Source organism: Artemia franciscana, chromosome 4 (genome assembly GCF_032884065.1).
Source record: "Artemia franciscana chromosome 4, ASM3288406v1, whole genome shotgun sequence".
Classification (NCBI taxonomy): domain Eukaryota; kingdom Metazoa; phylum Arthropoda; class Branchiopoda; order Anostraca; family Artemiidae; genus Artemia; species Artemia franciscana.
The window spans coordinates 18743296-18766157 of NC_088866.1; the positions used below are offsets into that span (position 1 = coordinate 18743296).

General features: G+C 36.7%; 1 protein-coding gene across 1 annotated transcript in view; it reads right to left on the reverse strand.

Moving 5' to 3' along the window:
• Nucleotides 1–6686: 6686 nt before the first annotated feature.
• LOC136026099 (TATA-binding protein-associated factor 172-like) overlaps nucleotides 6687–22862 on the reverse strand; it is a 246494-nt gene continuing 230318 nt past the window's right edge. Inside the window, exon 31 of the mRNA XM_065702380.1 lies at nucleotides 6687–6968. Within this exon, the coding sequence (XP_065558452.1) occupies nucleotides 6798–6968 (171 nt within the window). The 3' untranslated portion in view covers nucleotides 6687–6797. The remainder of the gene's footprint in view (nucleotides 6969–22862) is intronic.

The window sequence follows — 22862 nt, forward strand, 5'->3', positions numbered from 1 at the left end:
TGCCATAAGTGGTGCCATCTGACGTGCGGAAAGACAAAATACTCACGTGAACTAGCAAGCATCTTTGTTTGTCCTAGCTGCAAGCCTGCGAATACAAGCTCACCTGCATCAGGAGTCAAAACCCGATCGAACCCAGAAGTAGCCCCTAGTCCAAATCTACCGCCGAAAAACAACTCAACTCCGATCAGCACAAACAACGATATGCCAACAACATTCAGAGGCAACAACAACATCTCGGATCAGAGCTTGGGACAGGGAAAAGCCACCTTACCTGAAGCGGTCGAGCTCAGCGCTGCAAATGAACTATGCAGCTACTGTCATCTACCAACAGAAAATTCCACGGCCATCAAATGCTTTTTCTGTGGTGAATAAGAGCACGCGGGATGTAGACAATTAAACGCCGATCTATTCCTAACAATTAAGAGCCTAGATCCTGATTCACGTCTTTTCAAATACGAATGCGAGAGCTGCAACAAAAGAAACGTATCGTTCCTGCAGCTAAAACTGAGGGAAGCGCTCCAGTTAAATGCACCCAGTCCTTCGCTCCCAGCTCCTGTTCCAACGGAAAGCACCATCCAAAGCTATGATACTACTGTTGATGTGATACTGAAGGCTGATAAGGAAAAACAACTTAGAGAAGGAAAACGGACAAATGTTGCGATCTTTGGTCTCCCGGAGTCAGAAGACATCTCAGACAAAGACTTGGTGATTAACCTAACTACAGAGAATGATTTGGGAGCTCACCTGCAGGACGACGACATTCGTGAGGTCGTACGTGTGGGAAGTCAAATAAATGGCAGTAAGCCACGCGTCTTAGTAGTCAAACTGAAGGACTCAATCGACACAATCAAGAAGCGACAGAAGATTCTCAGCGCAGCCCCAAATCTAAGAAAATTGACCAACGAACTTGTAAAAAACCAGGTCTACATAAACCCTGATCGAACACCAATGCAAAGGGCACAACTGGCACAACAGCGTCGAGCCAAGGTCAGCAAGCACAGCAACACTCTAATGTTACTGGAAGCACCAATTCCAGGTCCAACGGGAACCAGAGAATGAGACAACAAGCGAGACCTTCAAATGGTCCCAGCCAACGACAGCCCCAAAATTGACGAGGAAAAGGCCCAAGCCATACAAATGAATCCGAAAAAAAATAAAATGCCTCTATTTCAACGCTGACTCTCTCTTAAACAAAATGGAGGAAGCAAAGCAGGTTATCAAACTGGAAAATCCGGATATTGTGGTAATAGTAGAAGTTAAACCAAAAAACTACAGATACTTACCTATTGTCACAGAGCTCAGTATCGAAGATTATTATCTGTATGAACAAAATCTGGAAGAGAATACAGGTAGAGGGATAGTCTGCTATTGTCGAAAAGGCATCAACGCGCATCCAATATCGAGGTCAACCGACACGATTGAGCCCAAAGAAAGTCTGTGGATCTGCATTCAGTCTAAAACGACCAGCGACACTGTTCTTGGGATCTGTTATCGTAGCCCCAACAACACTAACACATCTGACGAAGCTCTGCTCTCGCAAATAGCAGCATTCGCTAAGAACACCAACCAAAAGCTTGATATTATAGGAGATTTCAATCTCCCTAAGATAGACTGGAATAGGCGATACACCACGGAATCTACCACAAGCTTGACGAGTAAATTCCTGGACGTTATTAACGAACACTTTCTAGAGCAGCTAATATCTGAGCCAACAAGGATACGGGGATCTGACACACCAAGTATCCTCGATTTGTTACTGGTAAGCGATGGAGACCTGGTATCAGATATTAAGCAGTTGTCACCAATCGGTAAATCGGATCACTCGGTAATTGTGTTTAGCTTGGAAACGGAGGTTTTGAGGACACGTGTGGCACCGAAACGTAACTACTACAAGGGAGATTACGTTGCTATGAGAAGAGAGCTTTCGGATGTCAACTGGATTGAAGAATTCAGTGGGTTGGAGTCGTTAGACACCATTTACATAAGGTTCACTAAGATTGTAGCCTCAATGGAAGAACAGTTTATTCCTATGCACAATAAATACACCCGTGTTGCATTACCTAAAGCCAATATTGAACTGATTAATGCAAAACAAAAAGCATGGAGAGACTACAAAAGTAATCGACAAAGTAACGACCGAGAGAAAACATTCAAGAGGCTCCGCAACAGGGTTCGAAAAGCAACAAGAAGAGAAGGAAAGCTTAGAGAACGTAAATTAGCTTTCTCCTTGAAAGAAAACCCAAAAATTTTCTGGAAATACGTGAACAGTAAAAGGAAAAACAAAGGTGGAGTCTCATCTCTTTACGATCCCGTGAAACAAAAGCTGGTACACGACCCCACGGACAAGGCAAATTTTCTCAACAGCCAGTTCTCTTCTGTTTTTACTCAGGAACCTGAGAACGAAGACCACTTTAGCCGCGAGGAACCAATTCAGGGTATAAGCGAATTGATAAGACCGATAGAGATCAAACATAGCGATGTTCTAAAAAAAACTCAGAGAACTTAACCCAAGCAAGTCCACAGGCCCAGACAATCTACATCCAAAACTGTTCAAAGAACTTGCAACGGTAATAACAGAGCCACTAGTCTACATTTACAGAAAGTCTCTTGAACTCGGTGAGCTTCCCGCTATTTGGAAAAAAGCTATTGTCGTCCCAATATACAAAGGTGGGAAACGAGGAGACCCATCAAACTACAGACCGATAAACCTCACTTGTATTACATGTAAAGTACTTGAGTCTCTCATTGCAGACTACACCCTAGAACACTTAAAACGAGAAAAAATACTTACAGAAAAGCAGTTTGGTTTTCTTAAGGAACGATCTGCAGAGATCCAACTGCTTTGTGCCACAGATGATTGGAAGAAAAACATCGACAAGGGGTTCCAGATTGATCTCATATACTTGGATCTCAAGAAAGCCTTTGACAAAGTTCCCCATAAGCGTCTCGTCAAGAAGCTCATGAAATACGGTCTCTCCATCCGGGTCCTCATTCAGTCTTTTTCAATGGATTACGGACTTCTTAACTGGCAGAAAGCAAGTTGTGTGCGTAGAAGGTTGTCTCAGCAATACCGAAGAAGAAGTTCTTAGCGGAGTACCCCATGGGTCAATTCTCGGCCCCCTTCTGTTTAATCTCTACATCAACGACCTAGTTGAGGGCATGAAATCTTACATCCTTCTCTACGCGGACGACACAAAGCTCTATCGCGTCATCTCGTCATGTGAAGACATTCACCACCTGCAGGCGGATCTCCAACGAATCGATGACTGGATGAAGAAGTGGATCATGGAAATCAATACCCAGAAAAGTCATATCCTCACTCTGGGTCCACAAAACTTTTCGTCCTCATACTTTCTTGGTTCCGCTGCACTCACTCTTAGTAGAGAAGAAAGAGACCTAGGCATCTTAGTGGATTCTGAACTGAACTTCAGTAGCCACTATGAAGCTGTCGTCAAGAAGGCGTCCAAAGTTGCTGGTATGATCAGAAGAAACTTCTCGTGCGAGGACGACAAAATGCTTGCTACGCTCTATAAGTCCCTTGTCCGCCCGATTCTTGAGTATGGACATTTTTCAACAAGACCATACTACAACAAGGACATAGATGCTCTCGAAAATGTTCAGAGGAGGATAACTAAATTCTCTCCCAGGTTACGCTTCCTTCCCAACGAAGAGCGGCTTAGAAAGCTTGAAATCCCAACCCTCGCCTATAGATTCCATCGTGGTGATAGAATTGAAATGTACAAGCTCTGCAATGGAGCCTATGATAACGTACCAGCCCAGAGAATCGTGCAGTTCAATAAAAATCATCTCCGAGGACATCAGTACAAAGTGAGTATGGAACGTTTTTACAAGGACATGGGCCGATGGACTTTCGGCAACCGAGTTGTTCAGCATTGGAACAACTTACCAGAAAGAGTAATCTGCTCCACAAACCTACGGACATTCAAGAAGGAAGTTGATGAATATTATTCAAGTGACATTTTCTCCTTATGCAAATTTAGAAGAAATGCAAATTAAGATTTTTGTTTTGTAGAGGCTTAACGGCCTGCCATCAAATTTGCGAATATATTTTATGATGCTACGGGTTTTCACTACATAGGTCCAATCGATAAGTTGATTGTCCGGTATCACGGTATAGACCTTAGAGGTAGTATGGTGCCATCATTTTCCGAAACATAGGTTCAATCGTTCTATTTATTATCAAGTACTATGGCCGTCTCTATCTGTAGTCCTTACAGGTACTATGGAGCAACCGGTTTTAATAACATAGGTCCAATCGATATATTGATTGTCATTGAGCAATCTTGAGTGAATGGATATAAGGTGGAATTTTATGTATATTTTATAACAGTAGAGAAGAAAAGTACAGAGCGGTAACAGCGTGTACATGGTTTTTCTCTAAGTTTTATTTGAGAAACATATTTTAGTACTGAAAAGAGTTGTTTTACATAATTGGAAGTTGATAGGGCACAGACTTAGACTACAAGATGGGTTGACTGCGATCGTAAAGTATACTGAAGACAATGAGTTGAAATACCATGCAAAAGAAGAGTAAAATCTATATGATATTCTATTATTACAATTTTTGAAAATAAATCAATATATCAATATATTGATTATCCAATACAATGGCCACTTCTATCTGAAGTACTTAGAGCTACTATGGCCCCACCGGTTTTACACATATAGGTTTATTTGAAAAAAATTATTTTACTATTGAAAATGAGCGGTTTTACAGTATTGGAATTTGATGGTTTGGTAAGTAGTGATAAAAGGACAAGAGTTCTCAACGATGCAGCAGAAATTGCAAGGGGTTGTCAGCTAACTCTCTAGTAGCATGAGAAGTTTGGTAGATATATGGTATCATTGAGCATATTTAGGTTGGAGGCACAGTTATATTTTGCAGCAAAAGTGAATGTAATGCACATAACAAGACTACAAGATGGGATGAACGTGATTGTGATGTATATTGACGAAAGCGAGTTGAATCATCATGTGAAAAAAGAGTGAAATATACAAGTCATTCTATTTTTACAATATTTGAAGATAAAAAGTGTTTTATATAATGAAAGTTTTTTTTAGTGCTATTGCAGATGAATATGACGAAAATTGTAGATTCTGCAATCTGCGTAGACTACACAGAGGAAATGCAGTCTAAATTCAGGATTGTTATTCCTGTATTGCAGAAGTCTGTGACTCTTACACTAGAGAATTCCTATGCTCTTACTGTAACTATAATAAGAAGATCAGTGGGAGAACACCTATTCTGGTATAATTAGAAAAATTTCTAAGCAAAGTTTTAGTTGATATCTAAGAGAGTGACATTGTCGTGATTTTAAATTGTTTTGGGAAGAAGAACCTGGTTTGTACTTCAATTTTTGAAACAAGAAGAAAGTACTAGGGGGCCTCCCTCTTAAATCTGCCAAGTTATATCAGATATCTATCAAACAGCTAATCCCATTCGAGAGTTGGCTGACAACCCCTTGCAATTTCTAGTGCAACATAGGGGGACTCTTGTTTTCATATCACTGTTAACCACACTATCAACTTCCAAAAGTATAAAACCACTCATTTTCAATAGTAAAATATGTTTCTCAAATAAAACTTGAAGAAACAGTTTATTCACACTGTTATCGCTCCGAACTATTTCTCTACTGTTATAAAATACATTTGAAATTCTACCTTATTTCCATTCACGTAAGATTGCTCAATGATAAGCAATTTATTGATTGAAACTGTGTTTTGAAAATGTAGTACCTGTAAGGACTACACGTAGAGGTTACCTTAGTACCTTATAATCAATATATCGACTGGACCTATATTTTCAAAAACAGTGGCGCCACAGTATCTATATGGTCTACAAATAGGGGTGACCGTAGCACTTGATAATCAACATATCGATTGGACCTATGGTTTGAAAACCCGCGGCGTTATAGTACCTGTAAAGCTATGACAAAGAGAAGGCGCCATAGTATATGGAACCATTCAGTCAAGTTATGCAATGATTATCGGTATATCGATTGGTAGTATTTCTATAGGCACTTGCATCCATGAAGACATATCAAAAGGACTTAAAATTACCATAGAAAACCTATTCAAGTACATAGTAACACCTGCCTTGAATGCCTCCGGTGTTAAACTACAATAGAAGAAAAAAGTAGTGGTTATTGACGCCATCGCATCTATTGATGACCCATTACTGCTCCTCCTCCTGATAAGTAATTAAGGGTTTTTTTTTTAGGTATGATTATCATTGTTGAAGCATTTTTTCTTGCGAGTGTTTAACATCGTACTTCTTTAAGTATTTTACCACCCCTCCTTAATAATACAACAATGTATCGTGATTCAAATCATATTGGTTAAATAATGCAATAAAATAAACGACAGAAACTATGGGTGCTGTCATCCTGCAGCACCCTTGTGGACATCACCCACCCTTTTTTACAGAAAAATACTGCCAGATAATTTGACTCTCGCTGAAAATTCCCCTGGGCGATTCCCTTGTAACATTCTCTCTATATGTAACCTCTGTTACATATTTTACTATATTAACATATATTATAAAAATATTAAATATTAAATTTATTAAATATTATAATATTAAATATTACAATATTAAATATTATATTAACATTAACATATACTGTTACATATATGTTACTATATGTACATATGAGAGACGGAAACAAATTGCAAAGAAAATTTTATTCCTCATTGAATTAAAAACGCTATAAACTAACTAAGTTCATGCTATTACGCTGAAAGTCAGACCCACTATAAGAAACAAAAATATAAAATTATCGCTTGATGTTTTTGATGAAATTATCCAGATTATATTCCGTTTCGTATTGCTCTTCAGACCAAAGTTCGGGGAGGGATTCTAGGGTAGCACGGAGACCACCAGTTTTCGAGCTGCCTCCTGCTTTGGAAGTGTTCCATTCATTTCCATATGTAAATAGATCCAATATCTAAAATTATGTTAACATTAGTTGTACCATTGTATGAACAAGGAGAAAAGAAAAATAGATAGCACTGAGGAACAAACTGATGAATACAAAAATAAAATCAGAGTATTTCCTTCAGCCATAATGTTTTCACAATAATAAAAATAGTCAGCGAAATTTGGGTGTCTTGGACTGAAGTTTCACGGTTTTAATAAACCTCCCTTATGCAGCTTCTTTCGATTTAAAAATTACAATCAGCTGTTTTCTAACATTCACTTTTTTGCCATATGATTTTTGGACAACCGTAGTTGGAATTTGTGGCATTTCAGACACCTATCTAGAAACCTAATGGGATGCATACAGGAAGAAATCAAACTCGGCACAGTTATGTAATTGTCCATGCAATTTCTTCACTGGATAGACTTGCACTAAGAGAGGTTGAAGAATCTTTATTTTTGTCCTTGACAATATTTCCAAAACTAAGACACATTTGTCGTATTTGTTATAGTCTAATTATTGGAGACTTTAGCAAGCGTCAGCTTAAGAAATAAAACCACCCCAAACTTAAGATTTATATGACTTTTCCTATAATTTCTTATAGCTCATCTTATTCCGTGAGATAATAAGCCGAAAGCTAGGGAGGAGATTAACCAAAGCTAAAGAAGAGCTGAAGAAGTAATTGTATATACTCTATAAATTATTTAGAAGATCTCTGACCAATAACTGTTGTTCGAAGCTATGGGGACCAGGGAATATTTGTTGTGCATTTTTATACAAGTCAAAATCATTTTAGGCTTCCAACAATCAAAAATTACGCCGGCCTATGTCTACTTATTACTCCCTAGATTTGGTATCCAGTCTAGTGACCCTCCCTGGATAGAGAAATTTCTAAGTGAAGCCCGGAAATACTTCTTCAATGGATATGGATGATGTCTTTGGCAATTACAATTTAACTTAGTATAGAACAAGTTTCACAACTTCACTCAAAATTGAAAAATGACATGATAACTTATTAAACTGAACTAAGTCTGTTAAGTCACTTGCACAACGTCTCCCAGTTTATCAAACAGTTCGTGGTAACGAACTGTAGAATGGAATTTTGTTGCCAATAGTTACATCAAAAGAATCGCATTTTAATGCTGATTTTAAATATGTATGTTTAATCAAGATTAGTCTTACCCGTCAAAAGCTACGAGCCTGAGAAAATTTGCCTCATTTTAGAAAATAGGGGGAATACCCCCTAAAAGTCATACGATCTTGACGAAAATCACACCATCAGATTCAGCGTATCAGAGAACCTTGTTGTAGAAGTTTCAAGCCCCTATCTACAACAATGTGGAATTTCGCATTTTTTGCCAGAAGACAAATCACGGATTTTCTTTTTTTTTTTGTTTTTTTGTTTGTTTTGTTTTTTTCCCCAGGGGTGATCGTATCGACTCAGTGGTCCTAGAATGTCACGAAAGGGCTCATTCTAACGGACATTAAAAGTTCTAGTGCCCTTTTTAAGTGACCAAAAAAATTGGAGGGCACCTAGGCCTCCTCCCGCACTCATTTTCCCCCAAAATCACCGGATCAAAATTCTGAGAAACTATTTTATTCACCATAGTCGAAAAACCTAATAACTATGTCTTTGGGGACGACTTACTCCCCCACAGTCCCCGTGGGAGGGACTGCAAGTTATAAACTTTGACCTGTGTTTACATATAGTAATGGTAACTGGTATGTGTACAGACGTTTTCAGATGGATTTTTTTGGTTTGGGGAGAGAGTTGAGGGGAGGGGGTTATGTTGGAGGATCTTTCCACGGGGGAAGATTTTCAATGGAGGGGGCGCAGGATTTTCAAGCATTATTTAAAAAAAAAACAATGCAAAAATAAATATGAAAAGTTTTTTTTCTACTGAAAGTGAGGAGCAGCATTAAAACTTAAGACGAATAGAAATTATTACGCATAAAAGGGGTTTACCTCCTCGTAATACCTCGCTCTTTACGCTAAAGTATTTTTAGTAATTTCAACTATTTATTCTACGGCCTTTGTGATTCAGGGGTCATTCTTAAGGAATTGGGACAAAATTTAAGCTTTAGTGTTAACAGCGAGGTATCGATGAGGGGTGAGCCCCCTCATATACGCAATGAAAACAAAATATAGAAGTTAGCTACGTAAGTTAATTCGTAAGTTACGTAAGTTTTTTACTCATGAAAACGTTCGTAAAAAATTAAGTTATAGTTGCCTTTTTAAGTAATCAAAAAATTGGAGGGCAACTAGGCCTCCTCTCTCGCTACTTTTTTCTCAAAAATCTTCCCGTTAAAACTATGAAAAAGCCATTTAACTATGAAAAAGTTAATATACAAATTTCGTTTTAATTATTTATGCGCGGAGAGCCAAGATCAAAAAATGCATTAATTCAAAAACGTCCAGAAATTAAACAAAAAAACAAACAAGTTTTTTAAATGAAAGTAAAGAGCGACATTAAAACTTAAAACGAACAGAAATTACTCCGTATATGAAAGGGGCTTTTCCTCCTCAATTCCCCGCTCTTTACACTAAAGCTTTTACTGTTTTAAAAGGTAGAGTTAAGAGAAAGAGTCAAACTTTAGCGTGAACAGCGGGAAGTTGAGGAGGAAAAGCCCCTTTCATATACGGAGTAAATTCTGTTCGTTTTAAGTTTTAATGTCACTCCTTACTTTCATTTAAAAACAATGTTTTTTTTTTGTTTAATTCACTAAATAAAGTCTAGCACATACAAATGCGAGGATGTGATCTATGATGTGATGTACCTTCTATGTGCATAGACGTGTCCCGACTCAAATATAAGGAAAAAACAAAAAACAAATCAAAGTGGAAAAATAAATCGATGTCAGGTGATACCCCAGCCGCGACGCCCCTTCGCCCAAGCTGCGTCACCCAGGACAGCTGACCCGGTTACCCTCCCCCCCCCCCCCTAGGAACAGCTCTGGACATGTGTGATATGTGTGCTACAGTACTATAAAAACTTTTTATCTCCTCTCAGAGTAGCATAAAAAAACAGACTTTGTCGACAAAGAAATCACAATTTCTGTTTTATCAAAATTGCGTTTTCTCCAGCTAGGAACCAAGCTTTAATTTAAATACTTATTTGCTATACCAGGTTTTGACGGTAATCCATTTTTAGCATAAAAAACAGACTTTGTCGACAAAGAATTCACAATTTCTGTTTTATCAAAATTGCATTTTCTCCCACTAGGAACCAATCTTTAATTTAAATACTTATTTGCTATACCAGGTTTTGACGGTAATCCATTTTTAGCATAAAAAACAGACTTTGTCGACAAAGAATTCACAATTTCTGTTTTATCAAAATTGCATTTTCTCCCACTAGGAACCAATCTTTAATTTAAATACTTATTTGCTATACCAGGTTTTGACGGTAATCCATTTTTAGCATAAACAACAGACTTTGTCGACAAAGAATTCACAATTTCTGTTTTTATAAAAATTGCATTTTCTCCAGCTAGGAACCAATCTTTAATTTAAATACTTATTTGCTATACCAGGTTTTGACGGTAATCCATTTTTAGCATAAAAAACGGACTTGGTCGACAAAGAATTCACAATTTCTGTTTAATCAAAATTGCATTTTCTCCAGCTAGGAGCCAATCTTTAATGTAAATACTTATTTGCTATACCAGGTTTTGACGGTAATCCATTTTTAGCATTAAAAACAGACTTTGTCGACAAAGAATTCACAATTTCTGTTTTTATAAAAATTGCATTTTCTCCAGCTAGGAACCAATCTTTAATTTAAATACTTATTTGCTATACCAGGTTTTGACGGTAATCCATTTTTAGCATAAAAAACGGACTTGGTCGACAAAGAATTCACAATTTCTGTTTAATCAAAATTGCATTTTCTCCAGCTAGGAGCCAATCTTTAATGTAAATACTTATTTGCTATACCAGGTTTTGACGATAATCCATTTTTAGCATAAAAAACAGACTTTGTCGACAAAGAATTCACAATTTCTGTTTTATCAAAATTGCATTTTCTCCAGCTAGGAGCCAATCTTTAATTTAAATACTTATTTGCTATACCAGATTTTGACGGTAATCCATTAATAGCATAAAAAACAGACTTTGTCGACAAAGAATTCACAATTTCTGTTTTATCAAAATTGCATTTTCTCCCACTAGGAACCAATCTTTAATTTAAATACTTATTTGCTATACCAGGTTTTGACGGTAATCCATTTTTAGCATAAAAAACAGACTTAATCCATTTTTAGCATAAAAAACAGACTTTGTCGACAAAGAATTCACAATTTCTGTTTTATCAAAATTGCATTTTCTCCCACTAGGAACCAAGCTTTAATTTAAATACTTATTTGCTATACCAGGTTTTGACGGTAATCCATTTTTAGCATAAAAAACAGACTTTGTCGACAAAGAATTCACAATTTCTGTTTTATCAAAATTGCATTTTCTCCCACTAGGAACCAATCTTTAATTTAAATACTTATTTGCTATACCAGGTTTTGACGGTAATCCATTTCTAGCATAAAAAACAGACTTTGTCGACAAAGAATTCACAATTTCTGTTTTATCAAAATTGCATTTTCTCCAGCTAGGAACCAATCTTTAATTTAAATACTTATTTGCTATACCAGGTTTTGACGGTAATCCATTTTTACAATAAAAACAAACTTTGTCGACAAAGAATTTACAATTTCTGTTTTATCAAAATTGCATTTTCTCCAGCTAGGAGCCAATCTTTAATTTAAATACTTATTTGCTATACCAGGTTTTGACGGTAATCCATTTTTAGCATAAAAAACAGACTTTGTCGACAAAGAATTCACAATTTCTGTTTTATCAAAATTGCATTTTCTCCAGCTAGGAACCAATCTTTAATTTAAATACTTATTTGCTATACCAGGTTTTGACGGTAATCCATTTTTACAATAAAAACAAACTTTGTCGACAAAGAATTTACAATTTCTGTTTTATCAAAATTGCATTTTCTCCAGCTAGGAGCCAATCTTTAATTTAAATACTTATTTGCTATACCAGGTTTTGACGGTAATCCATTTTTAGCATAAAAAACAGACTTTGTCGACAAAGAATTCACAATTTCTGTTTTATCAAAATTGCATTTTCTCCCACTAGGAACCAATCTTTAATTTAAATACTTATTTGCTATACCAGGTTTTGACGGTAATCCATTTTTAGCATAAAAAACAGACTTAATCCATTTTTAGCATAAAAAACAGACTTTGTCGACAAAGAATTCACAATTTCTGTTTTATCAAAATTGCATTTTCTCCCACTAGGAACCAAGCTTCAATTTAAATACTTATTTGCTATACCAGGTTTTGACGGTAATCCATTTCTAGCATAAAAAACAGACTTTGTCGACAAAGAATTCACAATTTCTGTTTTATCAAAATTGCATTTTCTCCAGCTAGGAACCAATCTTTAATTTAAATACTTATTTGCTATACCAGGTTTTGACGGTAATCCATTTTTACAATAAAAACAAACTTTGTCGACAAAGAATTTACAATTTCTGTTTTATCAAAATTGCATTTTCTCCAGCTAGGAGCCAATCTTTAATTTAAATACTTATTTGCTATACCAGGTTTTGACGGTAATCCATTTTTAGCATAAAAACAGACTTTGTCGACAAAGAATTCACAATTTCTGTTTTATCAAAATTGCATTTTCTCCCACTAGGAACCAATCTTTAATTTAAATACTTATTTGCTATACCAGGTTTTGACGGTAATCCATTTTTAGCATAAAAAACAGACTTAATCCATTTTTAGCATAAAAAACAGACTTTGTCGACAAAGAATTCACAATTTCTGTTTTATCAAAATTGCATTTTCTCCCACTAGGAACCAAGCTTCAATTTAAATACTTATTTGCTATACCAGGTTTTGACGGTAATCCATTTCTAGCATAAAAAACAGACTTTGTCGACAAAGAATTCACAATTTCTGTTTTATCAAAATTGCATTTTCTCCAGCTAGGAACCAATCTTTAATTTAAATACTTATTTGCTATACCAGGTTTTGACGGTAATCCATTTTTACAATAAAAACAAACTTTGTCGACAAAGAATTTACAATTTCTGTTTTATCAAAATTGCATTTTCTCCAGCTAGGAGCCAATCTTTAATTTAAATACTTATTTGCTATACCAGATTTTGACGGTAATCCATTTTAGCATAAAAAACAGACTTTGTCGACAAAGAATTCACAATTTCTGTTTTATCAAAATTGCATTTTCTCCCACTAGGAACCAATCTTTAATTTAAATACTTATTTGCTATACCAGGTTTTGACGGTAATCCATTTTTAGCATAAAAAACAGACTTAATCCATTAATAGCATAAAAAACAGACTTTGTCGACAAAGAATTCACAATTTCTGTTTTATCAAAATTGCATTTTCTCCAGCTAGGAGCCAATCTTTAATTTAAATACTTATTTGCTATACCAGGTTTTGACGGTAATCCATTTTTAGCATAAAAAACAGACTTTGTCGACAAAGAATTCACAATTTCTGTTTTATCAAAATTGCATTTTCTCCAGCTAGGAACCAAGCTTTGATTTAAATACTTATTTGCTATACCAAACGGTAATCCATTTTATTATATTTAATTGGGAACATTTGCAGAATTGCACGGTATCACCTTTTTTATTTATCCTCGGTTAAAACACGCAATTAGTCAACAATCGCCAAATAGCCTGGAAACTATAATCGACAATTACTCAAAATTGTCAGCAAAAACATTTAAAAAACCAGCACATAAAAACCACGGGAAATATAGCAAAACGGATTGTATTTTTAAATTCAACTTGCGAAAGTGAGGTAGAAAACTCTTCAGAACGCCAAACTTTTATAAACACAAAAAAAGCAAAATATAAAAACAAGATTATGCAAAGACTGTAGATAATCGGAAAGATTCTGATTAAGTATATTCGAAGTCAGGATAAAATTTTTCATTAGGAGCACATATTCTAGATTTCGGAACAAGAATACAATTAAATTTGTTAGCCAGCGTTATCTTGGGAACCTCAAGTCCAAATTTTGCTACAAACGTTCAAATACATACAATTCTTGAATATGACTTTTTGCCGCTCGTGAATATAAAGAAGAGCTAGGAGCTCATATGGCAGTTGTGACGAGGCAAGAAGAGCTAAGAGCCAAGCGTTCATATGGTATGAGCTCTAACAAAATTCGAAGAATCAATAGATTGATTTAAAAGGAAAGTCAGAGGCTTAATGCCGGTCAGGATTTAAAATAAGAGCTCTGAGTCACGATGTCCTTCTAAATATTAAAATTCATTAAGATCCGATCACCCACTCGTAAGTTATTCTATCCACCAAGCTTCATCCCGATTCCTCCACTCCAAGTGTTTTCCAAGATTTCCCCCTCCAAATCCCCCCAATGTCAAAAGATCCGGTCGGGATTTGAAATAAGAGCTCTGAGACATGGATTCCTTCTAAATATCAGATTTCATTAAGATCCGATCACCTGTTCGTAAGATAAAAATACCCCAATTTTCACGTTTTCCAAGAATTCCAGTTTCCCCCTCCAACTCCCCCCAATGTCACAGGATCTGGTCGGAATTTAAAATTAGAGCTTTAAAGCACAAGATCCTTCTAAATGTCAAATTTCATTAAGATCTGGTCACCCTTTCGTAAGTTACAAATACCTCATTTTTCCTAATTACCCCCCCCCCCCCCTCCCCAACTCCACCAAAGAGAGCAGATCCGGTCCGGTTACGTCAGTCACGTATCTTAGACACGTTTTTATTCTTCCCATCCAGTTTCATCCTGATCTCTCCGCTTTAAGTATTTTCTAAGATTCCCCCCCCCCCGACTGCCTCCCCCAATGACGCTGGATCCAGATGAGATTTAAAATAAGAGATCTGAGTTACGAGGTCCTTCTAAATATGAAGTTTCATGAAGACCCGATCACTCCTTCAGAAGTTAAAAATACGTCATTTTTTTTTAATTTTTCAGAATTAACCCCTCCCCAATAGAGTGGATCCATTCCAATTATTTAAATCACGTATCTAAAACTTCTGCTTATTTTTTCCACCAAGTTTCATCCGGATCCCTCCAATCTAAGCGTTTTCCATGATTTTAGGTTCCCCCACCCCAAACTCCCCCCAATGTCGCCAGATCCGGCCGGGATTTAAAATAAGAGCTTTGAGACACGATATCCTTCTAAATATCAAATTTCATTGAGATCCGATCCCCCGTTCGCAAGTTAAAAATACCTCATTTTTTCTAATTTTTCAGAATTAACCCCCCCCCCCGACTACGCCAAAGAGGGCGGATCTGTTCCGGTTGTGTCAATCATCTATCTAGGACTTGAGCTTATTTTTCCACCAGGTTTCATCCCAATCCCTCCAATCTAAGTGTTTTCCAAGATTTTAGGTTTCCCCCTCCCAACTCCCCCCCAATGTCACAAGATCCGGTCGGGATTTAAAATAAGAGCTCTGAGACACGATATCCTTCCAAACATCAAATTTCATTAAGATCTGATCAACCGTTCGTAAGTTAAAAATACTTCATTTTTTTCTATTTTTTCGAATTAACGGGCCCCCCACTCCCCCCCCCCCAGATGGCCAAATCGGGAAAACTATTTCTAATTTAGTCTGGTCTGGTCTCTGATACGCCTGCCAAATTTCATCGTCCTAGCTTACCTGGAAGTGCCTAAAGTAGCAAAACCGGGACCGACAGACCGACAGAATTTGTGATTGCTATATGTCACTTGGTTAATACCAAGTACCATAAAAAATAGTACTTACGGTGTCAGATTTCGTAAAGCCATAAGGGAAGCATGTGTTCATGGTAAGATAGCAATGAGTCAAAGTACGGATTATAAGGATTGCCGCATACATTTTTGGAAAAAATAATAAAAATTTTCGCATTAAAGCTCCCCTATTCCATAGCGTATGAATTGGAATGTCATCTTCTATCTTGTAAGTTTTAGTTTAATTTTATCACACGATAGCAATTAGCAATGGGATGCTGACTTCCCGCCACCTGGTGTAATCCACATCTTTAAGCACCACGTGTGCCACATAGCTCCGGTCATGCTTGGCACAGTCCCAAAACGGCTCGAAATACTCCCAAAGCCCTTGGCAAGGTTCCACCACAATTGGCACGCGCACCCAGGTGTAAATGATTCCCAAGAGAGAACGACCCCTCGGCAATTAGTAATTTGGCTGATTTACGAGAAAAAAAACTTCACATTATGATCATGGTCGAGGATGTTGTCAGTGGCAAAAAGCAATGAAAACAAATTTTCATCTATTCAAATCTTTCATTCTGATCTTGCTAGGACATTCAAATAATTTATAAACACGTCTTTCTCCTTTTTTCTGCAAAAGTGATAATTTTTCCCGGTCATATTTAAAATAGAAAAAGAATATGAACAAATTAAAAATACTAATACCAATTGCAAGCAAGAGCTAAGAGCTTATACGGCACTTATGACGAGGTCGGAAGAGCCAAGAGCTCATTTGGCATGAGCTTTAACAAAATTCTAAGAATCGATAGATTGATTTAAAAGGAAAATCAGAGGCTTAATGCCGGTCGGGATTTTTAAAAAAAAGAGCTCTGAGACACGACAACCTTCTAAATATCAAAATTCATTAAGATCCGATCACCCACTCGTAAATTAAAAATACCTCATTTTTCCTAATTTACTCTCTACCTTCAGCCCCCCAGATGGTCGAATCGGGGAAAATAACTTTATCAAGACAATTTTTGCGGGTCCCTGACACGCCTACCAATTTTGATCGTCCTAGCACATCCAGAAGCAACAAACTCACCAAAGCGCTGGACCCCCCTAACTCCCCCAAAGAGAGCGGATCCAGTCCGGTTATGTCAATAACGTACCTACGACATTTGTCTATTCTACCCACTACGTTTCATCCGATCTCTCCAATCTAAGCGTTTTCCAAGATTTTCGGTTGCCCCCTCCAATTTCCCCGAGTTTCACCAGATCTGATCGGGATTCAAAATAAGAGGTCTGAGACATGAGTTCCGTCTAAATATAAGATTTCATTAATATCCGGTCACCCGTTCTTAAGTTAAAATATCCCAATTTTTCTATTTTTTCCAAATTAACACCCCCCAACTCCCCCAAAGAGACTGGACCCGTTCATTTATGTCAATATACGTATCTAGAACATGTGCTTATTCTTCTAATCAAGTTTCATCCCGATCTCTCCACTCTAAGCCTTTTCCTAGATTTCCGGTTTCCAAGATTTCTGTTTTTCCCCTCCAGCCCCCTATATCCCTGGATCCCATTCTAATTGAAAATACAACATCTGAGACATAGGATCTTTCTATATATCAAGTTTTATTAAGATCCGATCACCCACTCGTAAGATAAAGATGCCGCAATTTTCACGTTTTTCAAGATTTCCGCTTTTCCCCTTCAACTCCCCCCAATGTCACCAGATCTAGTCAGAATTTAAAATAGGAGCTCTTAAGCACAAAATCCTTCTAAATACCAAATTTCACTAAGATCTGGTCATCCGCACGTAAGTTACAAATACCTCATTTTTTCTAATTTTTCCAAATTACCCTCCCCCAACTCCCCCAAAGAGAGCACCCAGTCCAGTTATGTCAAATCACAAACCTTGGACTTATGCTTATTCTTCCCATCAAGTTTCATCCTGATCTCTCCACTCTAAGCCTTTTCTAAGATTCCCCCCCAACTCCGCCCAATGACACTGGATCTGGTCGGGATTTAAAATAAGAGATCTGAGCAACGAGGTCCTTCTAAATATGAAATTTCATCAAGATCCGATAACTCTTTCGTAAGTTAAACATACCTCATTTTTTCTAATTTTTCAGAATTAACCGTCCTCCTAACTCACACAAAGAGAGTGGATCCGCTCCGGTTATGTCAATCACGTATCTAGGACTTGTGCTTATTTTCCCTACCAAATTTCATCCAGATCCCTCCACTCTAAGCGTATCCCAAAATTTTAGGTTTCCCCTCCAGATCCCCCCCAATGTCACCGGATCCGATCGGGAGTTAAAACAAGAGCTCTGAAACACGATATCCTTCTAAATATCAAATTTCATTGAGATCCGATCACCCGTTCGTAAGTTAACTGATACGCCTGTCAAATCTCATCGTCCTAGCTTATCTGGAAGTGCCTAAACAGCAAAACCGGGACCGACAGACAGATCGACAGACCGACAGAATTTGCGATTGCTATATGTCACTTGGTGAATACCAAGTGCCATAAAAAACAAATAAAATGATAAAAAAAAGCTTAAGAATACTAATTAAAGATACCCATAAATAGAACACCAAAAATCTATTTATAAAAATACTTTGTCAAGATCTTTAACACGGAAAATAATGTGAAATAACGATTCAAGAATGGCCATGAATTCTTACGCCCATGAAGGAGAAACACAATATATTATAAGCTTATCACAGGCAGCCCAATAGCGCTGCACAAGAAAAGAGATGTTTTTTTTGGTTCATTTTACACCAGGGCAATTTGTATAGAAAGAGTTGTCGTAGAAACTTCGAAATGGACTCATTCGATTGAAAATCCGAAGTTCTAGTGCCCTTTTAAAAAGTCAAAAGTGGTTGGAGGGTAGCCCCCCCCCCCAAGCACATCATTTCTCCAAACACATCCGATCATATTTTGAGATAGCTATTTTGTTCAGGGTAGTTGAAAGGTCCAGTAATCATATCTTTGACGATAACAACCCCTACAGAGCTCTCAGGGTAAGGTTGTAATTTACACCCCGGGGCATATAAGGTATTTATGGAAAGGGTGGTCGAACAAACATGGAAGTGGGCTCATTGGATTGGAAATAAGAAGTTCTAGTACTCTTTTCAAAATTTTGAGATAGCTACTTGTTCAAAAACAGTCCAAAGATCACATAACAAGGCCTTTGGGGTTATTACAACCCCCAGAAGCAGTCCTCTTAATTTGATGTAGGTATTGTTGGTTTTAATATACCAACACATGAACTGTTTTTCTTCTTTGAGAGGGCTCGCTGAGGAGCCCTCTTATTTTGAAGCAGGTATCGTTAGTTTTAATATACCAACGCGCAAGCCATTCCGACACATAAAAGTGGGAAAGGTGGTTAGATTAATATGACATAAAATCATATCTAATCGAAGCAATAGTGTTGCCCAAATAAAAAGGAACTGCAAGTATTTAGAAGAAGAAACAGAAAACAAAAACTTACCTCATTCGTTCCCATTGTTTCAATACTTGCGTTTTCAGGTGTAATAACCGAATTGACACTGGCCAATTTGAACTTCTGAAGCCTAAAAATAAGAAATAATATATAATAATAATAATATAACAATAATTTAATGATATAGTAATTAATATACAACAATAATATATAAGTAAGAATAGTGACGGAACCACTTGTATATGAGGCATTAAAGGTATTATTGAGACAGAACTTGTTGATGAGGTGCAAAAAGTGACTCTTTACGAGGGAGTGAATCAAGGGAAGGGTTCGAAACCAAGTCTGCAACCATAGCGATTATTATATTTGAAAAGAGCGCTGAAAGGCACATCGAAAGGCGTGTTCATATTCACCTATCGAATTAATACAAAAGTACTTGAATTTAACCAGGGATTCAACCCTCAAAATTATGTTTTTTTTGGCTAGATTTATGGTAGGCATATACACTTTCCCAGATTTAAGGGACAAGTTGATCAGTGGCATATTGTCGAATTCTACTTGCATAGGGGGATTTTGTCATTCTCTCGCGTTTATGGCAATTTATGTTCGTTTAAGTTTGACTTGATTACTTATTGAAATTTCTTTTGGTTTTTGGACTTCATTTATTTATTGATAGTGATTTATGTTTTTTTACGCTTGAATTCTTATTTGACTTTATTTCTTCTCGTCATTGATTTAATAATTTTTTTTACTTTTCTTTGAAAAATTTCTTTGGTGAAAAACTTCTCTTTTAATTAATCTCCCGAAAATCGTCTTCTAATGATCCGAAATGATTTGGATTGGACAGACTGTTTTTTATAAGGACTCGTTCTTGGATAAAGTAACTACGGTCTTGATTAGCTTTTCACACTCAGGCTGCAAAGCTCCAATGTAAATATTTACAGATTGAAACAAGGCATTGAAGGTGGTCTTCTGGTGAGCAGCATTAAGGCATTGAAGTTTGGTGAACAGCAAGTAACCTCCCATCTGCGAGTTTAAGCAGTCATTTCAGGATTGTTTTATTCCATGGGCTTTGAAAAACGTATTTGCTGGCCACAATCATCCCAGACAAAGGCCAGACCATCCACCTGGATCAAAGATAGATTTTCACCAACGAAAAACTCTCTTAATTGTAGAAAAACACAATTACCAGAAAGATTGGTAGATTCAAGTTTGATCATCCTGAATAAATCCGTCCTCATTTTCCCATCATCCTTCTAAGGGTAATTTACGTAAACACAGAAGTATTCATCCAGGGTGTTGACAGTAAACCCATCTAGTAGTAAACTAAAGAATGTGTAATAAAACCTTACAACTATCCGAAAATTGTCATCCTTGTATAGAATTTTCTGTGTAATGTAATTCAGCTTGTTCTAAGAGGCTCTATTTCTTATACTACTTTCCAATCTTATGCTATTACTGTCAGTATTTGACTAGGTCCTAGTGGAAAAAGGCAATATTATGTTCCATGAAAAAAGAAGCAAGCTGTATATCCTCACTCTTGACAGCATTCTTGTAAACTCTTTCCTTGCCATTACTACCCGCGAATGCCTTTACACACCGTTTTTTTCCACAACGATAACATCCTTCTTATGACCAATTCCACAGCAAGTTTTTTACGTCAATTCTGCTAAAAGCCAAAAGCCAAAGATTGTGCAAAATGCTCGGCAAAAGCATTGTATGGAGCCTCAGCGACTTCTTTCAACAGCCTTGAAATTCCTTCTCATTCGTCCTAAACTTCACAAGCTTCAATATCTTGCCCAATGCTATATTTCTCTTTGTATCGTTTTTCTGTGGAGACAATGGTGCCATCATAAATTGCTTCGTGGAGAAAAGGCAAACAACTTAAAGCGAAAGTAATTTTAGCAATCTATTAAAGAGGTCTAACCCAATAGGTTAGCTCATCATGAGGAAATTAAGTAGTCCCAAAAATGTTTCACGAGTACTTCAATAAGGACTGTCAATGTACAACTATACCTTCAAAAAAAGGTTACATGGAAATAATGAGAAGCATGAAAGGTTCTTAGTATATAACGAAAAAAAGTCTTGAATGCTAAAAACTAATGTCTAAGCCTGGAAGTTCTCAGTCAGGGTACTGAACGTGGTCCACCCTTCTTACGTTCAAGTTAAAAAGAGAACACATAATTCTCACATTTTTGGATCCTAGTTGTCCAAAAAAGTGCCACATAGCCAGAATTCTTAAAAAGTTAACCGTGACTTTTAAATTCAAACCAACGTTATTGTTTCCTTTTTTTAGCTATCTTCACTGTTCCTTTTATGTTTGGATATATTGTATTGTTTTCCTGCACCGTCTTAGATTATGCTGTCTTAGGAAGGATTATGCGTCTATGATTTTGCTTCTGAATAATACTAAGTTCCATATAGTTATGCAACATCTTGCATTACAAAGTACGCCTGATTAACTTTTTACAATGGCGCTTTAGCACTTATAGCTAAAAAATAATCACTTTCAAATAAAAATCACGAAATATTTTGCTCTGACGTTTATATGAACTTCAATTTTCTATATCTCTTAGCTCCTAAGAACTTCAAACCGAAAATGTAGGTATCAAGTTTAGCCTAACCTAACGTATCTTATCAACCACTTTTGAACAAGAGCTTCTTTACCGGCATTCAGAAAGCTATGAAAAGCTTAACTTCAGAAAGCTAGACCATAACACTTCATACATTTATGCTTAATTTGGTAAAATCGTGAACATAAAATAGTATTATTAGACAAAAGGGCAGAATAACTGAAATTAATTAAGGCTATAACAAAAGGTACAAATGGATACAATCAGAGGACGAAAAAAAAAAAGAGAACATTAATGGTGATTCCCGTAAACAAAGGGACCTTCTTTGATGTTCAAGCCAACGGACTTAACATTTCCCGTATAAGGTTTTCAGCCAAGGCGATTCCAATTGTAAACATTTTTTTTTTTTTTTATCCGAAACTGTTTTAAAGGGTTTCAGGCTTTTTTTGGTTACTATGAGCCGTGGTTCATCCGTAACTAGCTTGCAGCTACCACTGCAACCATGATGATTTAACAAATTACATTGCAAAGCCACCAATGAGCCTTTATCAAAAGACCTCTTAGGTCAGCTGCCTAAATAGCAAGGACCACATTAAACACGTTCTCTTGATTTGTTTTCATCTGAATGACTTGACTTGTTTCATGTTTTTCTTCAGGCCTGGTTGAACTTCCTTGAAGTGATGATTCTAGGAATGTTTTAATCTTGGTTTTAATAGTCAAGTATTTTATTGTAAGTCTCATTTTATATTTATCTGTGCTTTGCGGATAACAACTCTTAGATATAAAACCGAAATATTCATTTAGAAAAATTTTCATTATCTTATTTCTTATTGTTTGTATTATGGAAAAACAGTGTGGCCTTCGTCGTTATTTACAAGAACAAGGCAAGAAAATAGCGAGACCAAGTAAAGAGAATCGCTGTTGACAGCCTTTATGCTGGTTTACTTGATATTCCTTATCAGTTGCTTCTTTAAGAAATGAATATCTTATTTTAGGTCGTCGCCCGTCACTGGGTTTCGAGATCCAGATTGGCTCTTCCACTATTTATACTTCTACATTGCTTAAGTCCCTAGGGTTCCCATCCGGTATATCAGACCACGCATTACGCAAGTCTTAGGGAATTTTCTCCAGAGTGAAGGGTAGTTTTGATAAGAAAACGCTTGGCA